General features: G+C 35.3%; 2 protein-coding genes across 3 annotated transcripts in view; one reads left to right on the forward strand and one right to left on the reverse strand.

The window, feature by feature from the left end:
- LOC111049358 (protein timeless homolog) overlaps positions 1–14133 on the forward strand; it is a 249705-nt gene that overhangs the window by 164598 nt on the left and 70974 nt on the right. The window lies entirely within an intron of this gene.
- On the reverse strand, positions 715–9287 carry LOC120352741 (putative uncharacterized protein DDB_G0292556). Of its 2 annotated transcripts, none has more exons than XM_039434761.1 (2): positions 8478–9287; positions 715–7979 (listed from the first exon to the last, which is right to left on the reverse strand). In XM_039434761.1, exon 2 carries the CDS (start codon positions 6986–6988, stop codon positions 5456–5458), a length of 1533 nt encoding a protein of 510 aa, XP_039290695.1. In that variant the 5' UTR covers positions 6989–7979; positions 8478–9287; the 3' UTR covers positions 715–5455. The 2 variants fall into 2 exon arrangements, with proteins under 2 accessions (XP_039290695.1, XP_039290696.1); XM_039434762.1 differs by having other exon boundaries at positions 715–7999.

Here is a 14133-nt window from a genome sequence, read left to right on the forward strand (position 1 = left end):
CATAATATAAGATAAGACGATGAGGTGAAATTGAAAAAGATCTAAAATTGGCTTGTGCAATTATTAATCAAACTTAATGCAACACTAGTGGGCGCCATGTGTCAGAAATGGCCCACGTTTGTAGGTCATAGATGAAGAATTTTCGAGCCAAGAAGATAGCCTCTCATAGAGTCACTTATAATCTATGAAATAAAAAATTCCTTTTAGAGATTCTGATCAACGTTTTAATTCAATTTTATAATCAGGGTGTGGATGTTTTGAATAAGTTTGATAATTTATTGCACTTTCAAGCCTTCATGAAATTAATTGAATGTTCTTTCCAAGGGTGTTCTTATGAATTTCTCAATTTACTATGGATATTTTATCAATATGACCTGGTTTGTTTGAGCGATCGGGTTCAGCATAGAGGTCGTCTTTTGGCCGTGGTTGTCGGTGATGCCCTCAGCGGCGGAGTTGGTCCAGTCATGCAGCGTCGTCCTGGTCCCCGTGTAGGCTCCGTCCGATTCAGCACGCAGCGGTCCTCTTCACCGTTGTTTGATGCGCTCGTTGTCCGTTGTCCGTCTCGCCTCTCAGCCCAAGCACACTGCAAAGTTTTTCGGGCAGCTTCAGTGCGATTTATGACAGGGCAACAGTTATTCAACAAATTAACAAGCACTCCTAATCCGGTCTATAATAACTTGAAAATTTAAATAATAAACTGTGAGCTACATAGAGTGAATTCAAAAATTATCTTGGCTATTGACAAAAAGAAAATTGATTGAACGTATTATTAATTCAACAATGTGTGATCTATCAGCACAAAATTATACAGCTCATCTTATATAATTCACTTGTCTTCGTAGGTAGTTTAAATATTGCAAAAGTTTCTGAGTAAACTGAATGAATTCAAAATTATAATGATTCAGAATTAAATCTGTATAGAAAAATTTATAATCGCTCTCGAACTGAATTGTTAAAAAGAGTTACATTAAACAAATTTTTAAAAGTTCATGAATGGTTTAGATATAATAAATTCGATGTAAAATTGAATAAACTTGAGAATACTTTGAAATGACTTTGAGATAACTTTGAGGCGACTCACCGGATATTGACTACATTGGCACACAGAAAACACTTATAACATGAATGGTCTGGAGATTCAGAAATTTGGCTGCTGACTGTCTCGAGCTGACGTCTCCACAGGTATTTATAGTGTGCCGCCATTTTGACTAACTTTTGGAGTTCATAAACATTTTAAGTTTTGAATCTCCATCACAATAATTCAGTTCACTATTTCAAATTTTAAGTTAGATTAAACTATTCCCACAGAAACTAACAGAGAGTAGATTCTTATTTTATTTAAACAAAAGGATGTGCAGGCTGCTTGAGTCAAGCTCCACTCAACATGTCTCGAACACAAAAAACTACAAATACACTTTTTTGGAGCTTAGGAATTTGAAATTTACAGGTAATGTACATCAAAATTCCTTCTTTCATGTGTGGTAATTTGTTTTGTAAGAATTTCTGTATTTTTAGAAATATAAGTGTTTGAAAATTGTGATTTTTCACGTGGTCTTCAAAGTTTTTCAGATCAATTTAATATATTTAATATGTTAAAAAGTGAGATTTATGAGCTTGATCTCATTACAAAATAGTGCTCTGCAACTTCTGTTAATATAGAAATAGAAGTTTTACAATGATTAATTACTTTTCCGTAATGGTATGCAAGTGTTGGAGGTTAGGCTTCCTCTACCTTGAACTACTTTACTTTGAATATTTGCTAAAATAAATTAGTAAAATATAATTAAGCTCTCAAATAATAATCCAGATAGTTTGTTTTTATAGAGTGATAATTAATTTCTTTCGGAATTGCGTTATTGATAAAGATTTTCCAAGATTTCCACTAATGTGTTTGGTGAGGCTAGTTTTTCTTTTTTAATTTCCATTTTCCTCTCCATAATCATGATTTTCCAAGGAAATATTGAGCTAGTCGTGACATAGGCTCCCTTTCCGGCGAGTGACTAATTCCAGTTGGTCGGTGGAAAATACATAAAACGTCTTGTGAAATATTTCCTTATTATTCATTTTATCTACTCTATCATTGATTATTATGACTACACTTATTCGACATTGAAGATGTTGTACATGCAAGTACTTAGTATTTTTGCGAGGTTTAATTCTCGTGATTTTTTATAATTTTTCATTTTAAGTTCTACTTTGATTATTATGATCAACATAAATTATTAAACATTTATAAGTACACTTATTCAACATAGAAGATGTTCGTACATGCAAGTACTTATTATTTTTGCGAGTTTTAATTCTCGTGATTTTTTTTTTTTTTTTTTTTTTTTATAATTTTTCATTTCAAGTTCTGCTTAGATTATTATGATCAACACAAATTATTAAACAATGATAAATACACTTATTTAACATAGAAGATGTTTGTACATGCAAGTACTTAGTATTTTTTGATTATGTCATTCAAGTGTGGATCGTCTGTTTGAGCTTCCTGTATTTTTGAAGGAGTTAGCAGTCTTTTGTGTACTAGAGGAGCTATATTAACTGGAAACGGCACACCTTGTATGTAATCTGTAGTATAGCAATTGAAGGTTGTTTCGTTGTTGTAAGTAGCATCTATTTCTCGTGACAAAAAATCTGCGGTTTGATTACTCTTTCCTGGAAGGTGTGTTAGTTCTAAATTGAATTCTTGTAGCGCTAAAAACCAACGAGAGATGCGATTGTTTGTCAATTTTGCAGTTCTGAAAAATGTTAAAGCTTTATGATCTGTGTTGACAAAAATTTTCTGTCCCAGAAGTAGAGTGCGGTATCGTAAACATACTTCTAATAGACTTAACAATTCTTTTTCTGTCACCGAATATTTTCTCTGTGCATTGTTCAAAGTTTTGCTGTAGAAAGCTATAATGCCTTTTTCATTATTCTTATCGAACTGAAAAATTTCAGCCCCTATGGCATAATGCGACGCATCCACGTTTATGAAAAATGGTTTTGATAAATCGGGGTGATGCAGCATAACTACTTCCAAGAAACGTTCCTTTATTTCACAAAAAACTCTCTCTTCTTCATCACTCCATCTCCACAAATTTTTTGACGAAAGTATATGACTGAATTGCTTGGTGTAATGAGACAAATTCTTACTGAATTTCCTGTAAAATTGTAGAAAGCCTATAAACTTTTGTAATTGTTTTCGATTCTTTGGCGAAGGAAAATTTCTGATTGCTAATATTTTCTCCTCATTCTGAGTGATACCTTTTTCATTTATAATATGCCCTAAGAAATGTACCTGTCGTTTAAATAGATTGCATTTTGATAACCTTAGCTTAAGCCCATTTTCTCTTAGACGCTGGAAGATTGTGTTTAAATGATGACAGTGCTCGTGTATAGTGTGTGAGGCAACTAAAGCATCATCTACGTATACCGTGCAAAATTCCGCAATATCCTCTCCCAGGGCTTGTCGTAAGCACTTGATGAAAATAGCCATTGCGTTTCGTATACCAAAGGCAAGTCTTGTAAAACGTAAATTCCTTCCATTGAATAGAAATGATAAGTAATCACGTGACTCTTCTGCTACCTCTACTTGCCAATAACCAGAACTAAGATCAACGGTTGAATATATGGATTTTCCGTGAAACGTTTGTAGTGCCTCATCAATTTGCATAGGTGTTTCTCGGTCATCCTCCAGGATATTATTTAGAGGACGAGCGTCTAAGCATAATCTCACAGTATTGTCTTTTTTGCCAACACAGACTATGGGTAAACTGTAAGGTGAAAAAGAAGGTTCTACAACTCCTAATCTCTCCATACGATCTATTTCAATCTGTGCTGCATTTCGTAATGTGAAGGGTATTGAATAATTCTTCTTGTAGTATGCTTTATGTGGTTTAACGTTAAGTTGACATTTAAAATGGGTTGCACGACCTGGTGTTTCCGAGAATACGTCCTCATGCTCGCGTAATAGTTCAATTATTTCAGTTTTTCCCTCTTCTGGATACTCATCACTATAGCGAATGTCATTTAATAATGCTTCGAATAATTGTTTATCCTTGGTTTCATCAGACTCTCTACATTGCCATTGTTCAGTGTCCAATCTCACGAAATCGTCGTCTCCTTCTTCACGCATGTGTGTAGGCCTATCACTTGGTCCTTGTTCGATCACTCTTATTTTAGGAGTATCTACGTGTTGCGCTTCTAAAATGAGTGGAGTGGTTAGCATAGCTCCCTCTCTTCCTTGGCGAATGGATAGTGTCATATTGGTCAAATCAATGATAGCTTGGTAGTATTTCAAAAAATCAACGCCAATGATAAGATCTGGACAGGATGCTGGATAAACGAGGAATGTGTGAGAGAGTACTACATTATTTAACATCGGTATTTCTAGCAGGCATTGTTTTTGAATTTTTACTCGGCGACTCGGATTTATTCCTTGAATATAGGTCGAACTAAGCGGTAGGGTTTCAATTCTCTGCTTTGACTCTATACTGGAGAATAGATCAGCTTGAATAATACTGCATTGTGCACCAGTGTCTATCAATGCTTGCACTTTCTTACCGTACAGATTACATTCGATAAATGCTTGAAATTGTTTTAATTCGTTTTCTTCATGTCCTGTATCTTCTTCTAATAAATCAGCGATTATCTCGTCTCTGAATATGGTTCTTAATTTCATGGGGGTGGAACTTTCGTCCTCTGGGAAATATCTGATTGATTTATTTAGTAGTTTGGAGCTAGTAGCGGTTTCGTTATCATTCGAAATAGGTTCAAAATTATTTCTTCTTTCGTAGTAGGCCTGTTTATCAGTTTCGTTAATCAAGGGTAGGCTATCTCTGTTTCGCAGTGGTCTCTTTCCAAAAGCCGTTATTTCCGATAAAGTATTACGGTCTGTTTCAATTTCTTTTCCATTGCCAGTAGTTTCATTTGAGCAATCCGCCTGTTCACAATGCTTTTTGAAGCGCGTACGTTTTCGATTTCTTATACGCGAACATCGGTATCTCGCGTGTGATGTGTGATTGTTGTTCTTTTCATGAAAAATGTATTCTCTTTCCCGTACTCTATTTGGAGTATTTTCTTTAAAACGAGTGTGTTTCCTCTTCTTTGCTTCAGACTCCTCATCACTGTTTTGTTTTCTAAATTCTATTTCCTTAATACAATCAACAATCCCTACACAATCGACATTATTCACACGATCTACATTCATTATACCTTCGGTTTTTTCTTTCTTCCGATTACTCCCACTTATCTCTCTTTCATTATAAGTACTATACAGCTTACTAGGCCTGAATAATTTCATTTGATTAATTTCGTAATCCTTAGTACAAGTTTCAGACATCTCCGAATCATCATAATTATTGTTTATGTTATCTCCCACATTTGCGTCTGGTTGAAGGATAGCACTCGATTTCGGCGTAATTCTCTCGATTGTTTCTTCTTCTATCGGTACTATCCTTTCTTTTAGTTGTCAGATTTTTTTCATTGGTGTCCCTGAATTTGAATTCTTGCTACATGGATTGTTGTTGCTGGGGTCGCTGCTGTGAGGGTGGCTCGGTCGCGCATCACTCGGCTTCGGGCTCTGTGGCGGGTTTGGCGAGTGTGTCTGCTTGTTGGCGTGGGAACCTCCATCTCTCACATGCTGACTCTCGTGAAATCTGCGTTGATTGTCGCGGTGTTGTTGGCGTTGTTCCTGCGGTCTCTGATTCTGCTGCTGCTGGCGCTGGTCCTGCTGTCGCGGCTGTTGCTGTTGCTGTCGCGGTCCGTCTCCTCCTTCATACGTCCTTCGGCCTGCTTCCTGCCTGCTAGGCTCCAATCTACGAGGCTCCCATCCACTAGGCTCCCATCTACGAGGCTCCCATCTGCGACTCTCAGGATACGTGCTGTCTGCTTCTCTGATGCCTGCTGATAGCCGCTCGTCGTTGTTGGTTGCGTCGAGTCTTTTGTGATTGACTCGTGGGTTGTTGTCGTTTATTGTCTGAATTCTATTCAGACAATCTTCCAAGTCACGCAGATTATTGATTTGAGGACAAGAGAGTGCTAGCTGAACGTTGTAAGGGAATTTCTGTGTTATTATCTGAACCAAATTAATTTCGGAAAGTGGGTTATCTAATAAAGAGTTGAAATATTTTATTTCTGCTGCAAAATCGCTATATGTATCTGTTCTACTATTGAAACTGCATGTTATTATCTTGTTTAAAACAGTTTGTTGTTTTGATAAGGACCAGAATCGGTCTAGGAATGCCTTAGTGAAGTCACCCAAATTATTAAAATCCTCCATACGACTTCTAAAGAATGTTAGAGCTTCACCTCTGAGATGCTGAGCCACAAGCTGTAGACGCCAGATTTTCCATGGTATTGTTTGAAGTTCATTTATAGCTATGATTTGATTCATGAATTCTTTTGGTTGCGGGGTTTTCGGGGTATTATCGAATTGACCTAGATTTGCTAACAGATTGGATGCACCACATACCTCATATCCATTAGGTGATTTTTCCTTCACTAGTTCATTGATAAGACAGGTTTCTTTTATTTTAGTAATTTCGGCATGTGTTTCGTTAATCTGACTTTGTAAATGAACGCGAACGTTTACCATTTCCTGTTCTTTAATCTGACTTATCTTGTCATTTATCTCTATGATTGCTTGTCTATTCTCTGAAATTTTCTCGGAATGCTCTTCAACCTTAGCTGAGAACTGAGCTGTTACTTGTTGAGTACTATTTTTAATCTCTTCAGTTAAATTCCTATGACTAAGCTGCATAGCAAAAAGACTCTTCATTGATTCGGCTAGACTTTTTAAAGTAACTTCATTATCGTCTTTATTACTAGCTTGAGGAGAACTAGCAGAATTTCTTATTGAAGTGGGAGAAAAATGAGTTTCACTAGATTCGGATTTGTTTCCTTCAACTTGTGTTGATGATAAGAGGGCCAAACTTTCTCTACTGAATTCATTGTTTGGTAATCTATCTTGAGATTCGGATTCGGCATTATTATTATTAGCCATCTTTTTAGATTAACCTTTCCTATTCTATAAACTCCAGGTAATATTATTATCAAAACTAAAATCAATTTTAGGGCACTAATAGCAACAATTACGATAACTGAAAGAATTTATCTTGGAAAATTTCAAACATAAAATTTCAAACACAAAAATTCATGCAGCCAAATTACATTCCTATGAGAATCTCCAAACGTGCAAAATAAACATCAAACACAAAATAATACGAGAAATCTTAGACAAACTGTTTCTGTGGGAATAGACAAATTCAATATGCTTATGAATTCTGATAATTTGAGAATTTCTTTGAATATTTGAGTCAAAAATTATTATGACATTGATCTTTGATCTCCCGTATTGATAAATCATATACGGATTGTGACTAAACTGAGCGCAAATGAGTCGCCTCAAAAAATTGTTGTAAATAAATTAATTTGGTGAAATTGAAAAAGATCTAATATTGGCTTGTGCAATTATTAATCAAACTTAATGCAACACTAGTTGGGCGCCATGTGTCAGAAATGGCCCACGTTTGTAGGTCATAGATGAAGAATTTTCGAGCCAAGAAGATAGCCTCTCATAGAGTCACTTATAATCTATGAAATAAAAAATTCCTTTTAGAGATTCTGATCAACGTTTTAATTCAATTTTATAATCAGGGTGTGGATGTTTTGAATAAGTTTGATAATTTATTGCACTTTCAAGCCTTCATGAAATTAATTGAATGTTCTTTCCAAGGGTGTTCTTATGAATTTCTCAATTTACTATGGATATTTTATCAATATGACCTGGTTTGTTTGAGCGATCGGGTTCAGCATAGAGGTCGTCTTATGGCCGTGGATGTCGGTGATGCTCTCAGCGGCGGAGTTGGTCCAGTCATGCAGCGTCGTCGTGGTCCCCGTGTAGGCTCCGTCCGATTCAGCACGCAGCGGTCCTCTTCACCGTTGTTTGATGCGCTCGTTGTCCGTTGTCCGTCTCGCCTCTCAGCCCAAGCACACTGCAAAGTTTTTCGGGCAGCTTCAGTGCGATTTATGACAGGGCAACAGTTATTCAACAAATTAACAAGCACTCCTAATCCGGTCTATAATAACTTGAAAATTTAAATAATAAACTGTGAGCTACATAGAGTGAATTCAAAAATTATCTTGGCTATTGACAAAAAGAAAATTGATTGAACGTATTATTAATTCAACAATGTGTGATCTATCAGCACAAAATTATACAGCTCATCTTATATAATTCACTTGTCTTCGTAGGTAGTTTAAATATTGCAAAAGTTTCTGAGTAAACTGAATGAATTCAAAATTATAATGATTCAGAATTAAATCTGTATAGAAAAATTTATAATCGCTCTCGAACTGAATTGTTAAAAAGAGTTACATTAAACAAATTTTTAAAAGTTCATGAATGGTTTAGATATAATAAATTCGATGTAAAATTGAATAAACTTGAGAATACTTTGAAATGACTTTGAGATAACTTTGAGGCGACTCACCGGATATTGACTACATTGGCACACAGAAAACACTTATAACATGAATGGTCTGGAGATTCAGAAATTTGGCTGCTGACTGTCTCGAGCTGACGTCTCCACAGGTATTTATAGTGTGCCGCCATTTTGACTAACTTTTGGAGTTCATAAACATTTTAAGTTTTGAATCTCCATCACAATAATTCAGTTCACTATTTCAAATTTTAAGTTAGATTAAACTATTCCCACAGAAACTAACAGAGAGTAGATTCTTATTTTATTTAAACAAAAGGATGTGCAGGCTGCTTGAGTCAAGCTCCACTCAACATGTCTCGAACACAAAAAACTACAAATACACTTTTTTGGAGCTTAGGAATTTGAAATTTACAGGTAATGTACATCAAAATTCCTTCTTTCATGTGTGGTAATTTGTTTTGTAAGAATTTCTGTATTTTTAGAAATATAAGTGTTTGAAAATTGTGATTTTTCACGTGGTCTTCAAAGTTTTTCAGATCAATTTAATATATTTAATATGTTAAAAAGTGAGATTTATGAGCTTGATCTCATTACAAAATAGTGCTCTGCAACTTCTGTTAATATAGAAATAGAAGTTTTACAATGATTAATTACTTTTCCGTAATGGTATGCAAGTGTTGGAGGTTAGGCTTCCTCTACCTTGAACTACTTTACTTTGAATATTTGCTAAAATAAATTAGTAAAATATAATTAAGCTCTCAAATAATAATCCAGATAGTTTGTTTTTATAGAATGATAATTAATTTCTTTCGGAATTGCGTTATTGATAAAGATTTTCCAAGATTTCCACTAATGTGTTTGGTGAGGCTAGTTTTTCTTTTCAACATAGAAGATGTTCGTACATGCAAGTACTTATTATTTTTGCGAGTTTTAATTCTCGTGATTTTTTTTTTTTTTTTATTTTATTTTTTTTTTTTTTATAATTTTTCATTTCAAGTTCTGCTTAGATTATTATGATCAACACAAATTATTAAACAATGATAAATACACTTATTTAACATAGAAGATGTTTGTACATGCAAGTACTTAGTATTTTTTGATTATGTCATTCAAGTGTGGATCGTCTGTTTGAGCTTCCTGTATTTTTGAAGGAGTTAGCAGTCTTTTGTGTACTAGAGGAGCTATATTAACTGGAAACGGCACACCTTGTATGTAATCTGTAGTATAGCAATTGAAGGTTGTTTCGTTGTTGTAAGTAGCATCTATTTCTCGTGACAAAAAATCTGCGGTTTGATTACTCTTTCCTGGAAGGTGTGTTAGTTCTAAATTGAATTCTTGTAGCGCTAAAAACCAACGAGAGATGCGATTGTTTGTCAATTTTGCAGTTCTGAAAAATGTTAAAGCTTTATGATCTGTGTTGACAAAATTTTCTGTCCCAGAAGTAGAGTGCGGTATCGTAAACATACTTCTAATAGACTTAACAATTCTTTTTCTGTCACCGAATATTTTCTCTGTGCATTGTTCAAAGTTTTGCTGTAGAAAGCTATAATGCCTTTTTCATTATTCTTATCGAACTGAAAAATTTCAGCCCCTATGGCATAATGCGACGCATCCACGTTTATGAAAAATGGTTTTGATAAATCGGGGTGATGCAGCATAACTACTTCCAAGAAACGTTCCTTTATTTCACAAAAAACTCTCTCTTCTTCATCACTCCATCTCCACAAATTTTTTGACGAAAGTATATGACTGAATTGCTTGGTGTAATGAGACAAATTCTTACTGAATTTCCTGTAAAATTGTAGAAAGCCTATAAACTTTTGTAATTGTTTTCGATTCTTTGGCGAAGGAAAATTTCTGATTGCTAATATTTTCTCCTCATTCTGAGTGATACCTTTTTCATTTATAATATGCCCTAAGAAATGTACCTGTCGTTTAAATAGATTGCATTTTGATAACCTTAGCTTAAGCCCATTTTCTCTTAGACGCTGGAAGATTGTGTTTAAATGATGACAGTGCTCGTGTATAGTGTGTGAGGCAACTAAAGCATCATCTACGTATACCGTGCAAAATTCCGCAATATCCTCTCCCAGGGCTTGTCGTAAGCACTTGATGAAAATAGCCATTGCGTTTCGTATACCAAAGGCAAGTCTTGTAAAACGTAAATTCCTTCCATTGAATAGAAATGATAAGTAATCACGTGACTCTTCTGCTACCTCTACTTGCCAATAACCAGAACTAAGATCAACGGTTGAATATATGGATTTTCCGTGAAACGTTTGTAGTGCCTCATCAATTTGCATAGGTGTTTCTCGGTCATCCTCCAGGATATTATTTAGAGGACGAGCGTCTAAGCATAATCTCACAGTATTGTCTTTTTTTGCCAACACAGACTATGGGTAAACTGTAAGGTGAAAAAGAAGGTTCTACAACTCCTAATCTCTCCATACGATCTATTTCAATCTGTGCTGCATTTCGTAATGTGAAGGGTATTGAATAATTCTTCTTGTAGTATGCTTTATGTGGTTTAACGTTAAGTTGACATTTAAAATGGGTTGCACGACCTGGTGTTTCCAAGAATACGTCCTCATGCTCGCGTAATAGTTCAATTATCTCAGTTTTTCCCTCTTGTGGATACTCATCACTATAGCGAATGTCATTTAATAATGCTTCGAATAATTGTTTATCCTTGGTTTCATCAGACTCTCTACATTGCCATTGTTCAGTGTCCAATCTCACGAAATCGTCGTCTCCTTCTTCACGCATGTGTGTAGGCCTATCACTTGGTCCTTGTTCGATCACTCTTATTTTAGGAGTATCTACGTGTTGCGCTTCTAAAATGAGTGGAGTGGTTAGCATAGCTCCCTCTCTTCCTTGGCGAATGGATAGTGTCATATTGGTCAAATCAATGATAGCTTGGTAGTATTTCAAAAAATCAGGGACTCCAGATTATTGATAATTAAGGAGGGACTGCAGATTATTGATAAATAAGGAGGGACTCCAGATTATTGATAATTAAGGAGGGACTGCAGATTATTGATAAATAAGGAGGGACTCCAGATTATTGATAATTAAGGAGGGACTGCAGATTATTGATAAATAAGGAGGGACTCCAGATTATTGATAATTAAGGAGGGACTGCAGATTATTGATAAATAAGGAGGGACTCCAGATTATTGATAATTAAGGAGGGACTGCAGATTATTGATAAATAAGGAGGGACTCCAGATTATTGATAATTAAGGAGGGACTGCAGATTATTGATAAATAAGGAGGGACTCCAGATTATTGATAATTAAGGAGGGACTGCAGATTATTGATAAATAAGGAGGGACTCCAGATTATTGATAATTAAGGAGGGACTGCAGATTATTGATAAATAAGGAGGGACTCCAGATTATTGATAATTAAGGAGGGACTGCAGATTATTGATAAATAAGGAGGGACTCCAGATTATTGATAATTAAGGAGGGACTGCAGATTATTGATAAATAAGGAGGGACTCCAGATTATTGATAATTAAGGAGGGACTGCAGATTATTGATAAATAAGGAGGGACTCCAGATTATTGATAATTAAGGAGGGACTGCAGATTATTGATAAATAAGGAGGGACTCCAGATTATTGATAATTAAGGAGGGACTGCAGATTATTGATAAATAAGGAGGGACTCCAGATTATTGATAATTAAGGAGGGACTGCAGATTATTGATAAATAAGGAGGGACTCCAGATTATTGATAATTAAGGAGGGACTGCAGATTATTGATAAATAAGGAGGGACTCCAGATTATTGATAATTAAGGAGGGACTGCAGATTATTGATAAATAAGGAGGGACTCCAGATTATTGATAATTAAGGAGGGACTGCAGATTATTGATAAATAAGGAGGGACTCCAGATTATTGATAATTAAGGAGGGACTGCAGATTATTGATAAATAAGGAGGGACTCCAGATTATTGATAATTAAGGAGGGACTGCAGATTATTGATAAATAAGGAGGGACTCCAGATTATTGATAATTAAGGAGGGACTGCAGATTATTGATAAATAAGGAGGGACTCCAGATTATTGATAATTAAGGAGGGACTGCAGATTATTGATAAATAAGGAGGGACTCCAGATTATTGATAATTAAGGAGGGACTGCAGATTATTGATAAATAAGGAGGGACTCCAGATTATTGATAATTAAGGAGGGACTGCAGATTATTGATAAATAAGGAGGGACTCCAGATTATTGATAATTAAGGAGGGACTGCAGATTATTGATAAATAAGGAGGGACTCCAGATTATTGATAATTAAGGAGGGACTGCAGATTATTGATAAATAAGGAGGGACTCCAGATTATTGATAATTAAGGAGGGACTGCAGATTATTGATAAATAAGGAGGGACTCCAGATTATTGATAATTAAGGAGGGACTGCAGATTATTGATAAATAAGGAGGGACTCCAGATTATTGATAATTAAGGAGGGACTGCAGATTATTGATAAATAAGGAGGGACTCCAGATTATTGATAATTAAGGAGGGACTGCAGATTATTGATAAATAAGGAGGGACTCCAGATTATTGATAATTAAGGAGGGACTGCAGATTATTGATAAATAAGGAGGGACTCCAGATTATTGATAATTAAGGAGGGACTGCAGATTATTGATAAATAAGGAGGGACTCCAGATTATTGATAATTAAGGAGGGACTGCAGATTATTGATAAATAAGGAGGGACTCCAGATTATTGATAATTAAGGAGGGACTGCAGATTATTGATAAATAAGGAGGGACTCCAGATTATTGATAATTAAGGAGGGACTGCAGATTATTGATAAATAAGGAGGGACTCCAGATTATTGATAATTAAGGAGGGACTGCAGATTATTGATAAATAAGGAGGGACTCCAGATTATTGATAATTAAGGAGGGACTGCAGATTATTGATAAATAAGGAGGGACTCCAGATTATTGATAATTAAGGAGGGACTGCAGATTATTGATAAATAAGGAGGGACTCCAGATTATTGATAATTAAGGAGGGACTGCAGATTATTGATAAATAAGGAGGGACTCCAGATTATTGATAATTAAGGAGGGACTGCAGATTATTGATAAATAAGGAGGGACTCCAGATTATTGATAATTAAGGAGGGACTGCAGATTATTGATAAATAAGGAGGGACTCCAGATTATTGATAATTAAGGAGGGACTGCAGATTATTGATAAATAAGGAGGGACTCCAGATTATTGATAATTAAGGAGGGACTGCAGATTATTGATAAATAAGGAGGGACTCCAGATTATTGATAATTAAGGAGGGACTGCAGATTATTGATAAATAAGGAGGGACTCCAGATTATTGATAATTAAGGAGGGACTGCAGATTATTGATAAATAAGGAGGGACTCCAGATTATTGATAATTAAGGAGGGACTGCAGATTATTGATAAATAAGGAGGGACTCCAGATTATTGATAATTAAGGAGGGACTGCAGATTATTGATAAATAAGGAGGGACTCCAGATTATTGATAATTAAGGAGGGACTGCAGATTATTGATAAATAAGGAGGGACTCCAGATTATTGATAATTAAGGAGGGACTGCAGATTATTGATAAATAAGGAGGGACTCCAGATTATTGATAATTAAGGAGGGACTGCAGATTATTGATAAATAAGGAGGGACTCCAGATTATTGATAAT

The sequence above is a fragment of the Nilaparvata lugens genome, chromosome 8 (assembly GCF_014356525.2).
Source record: "Nilaparvata lugens isolate BPH chromosome 8, ASM1435652v1, whole genome shotgun sequence".
Taxonomy (NCBI): domain Eukaryota; kingdom Metazoa; phylum Arthropoda; class Insecta; order Hemiptera; family Delphacidae; genus Nilaparvata; species Nilaparvata lugens.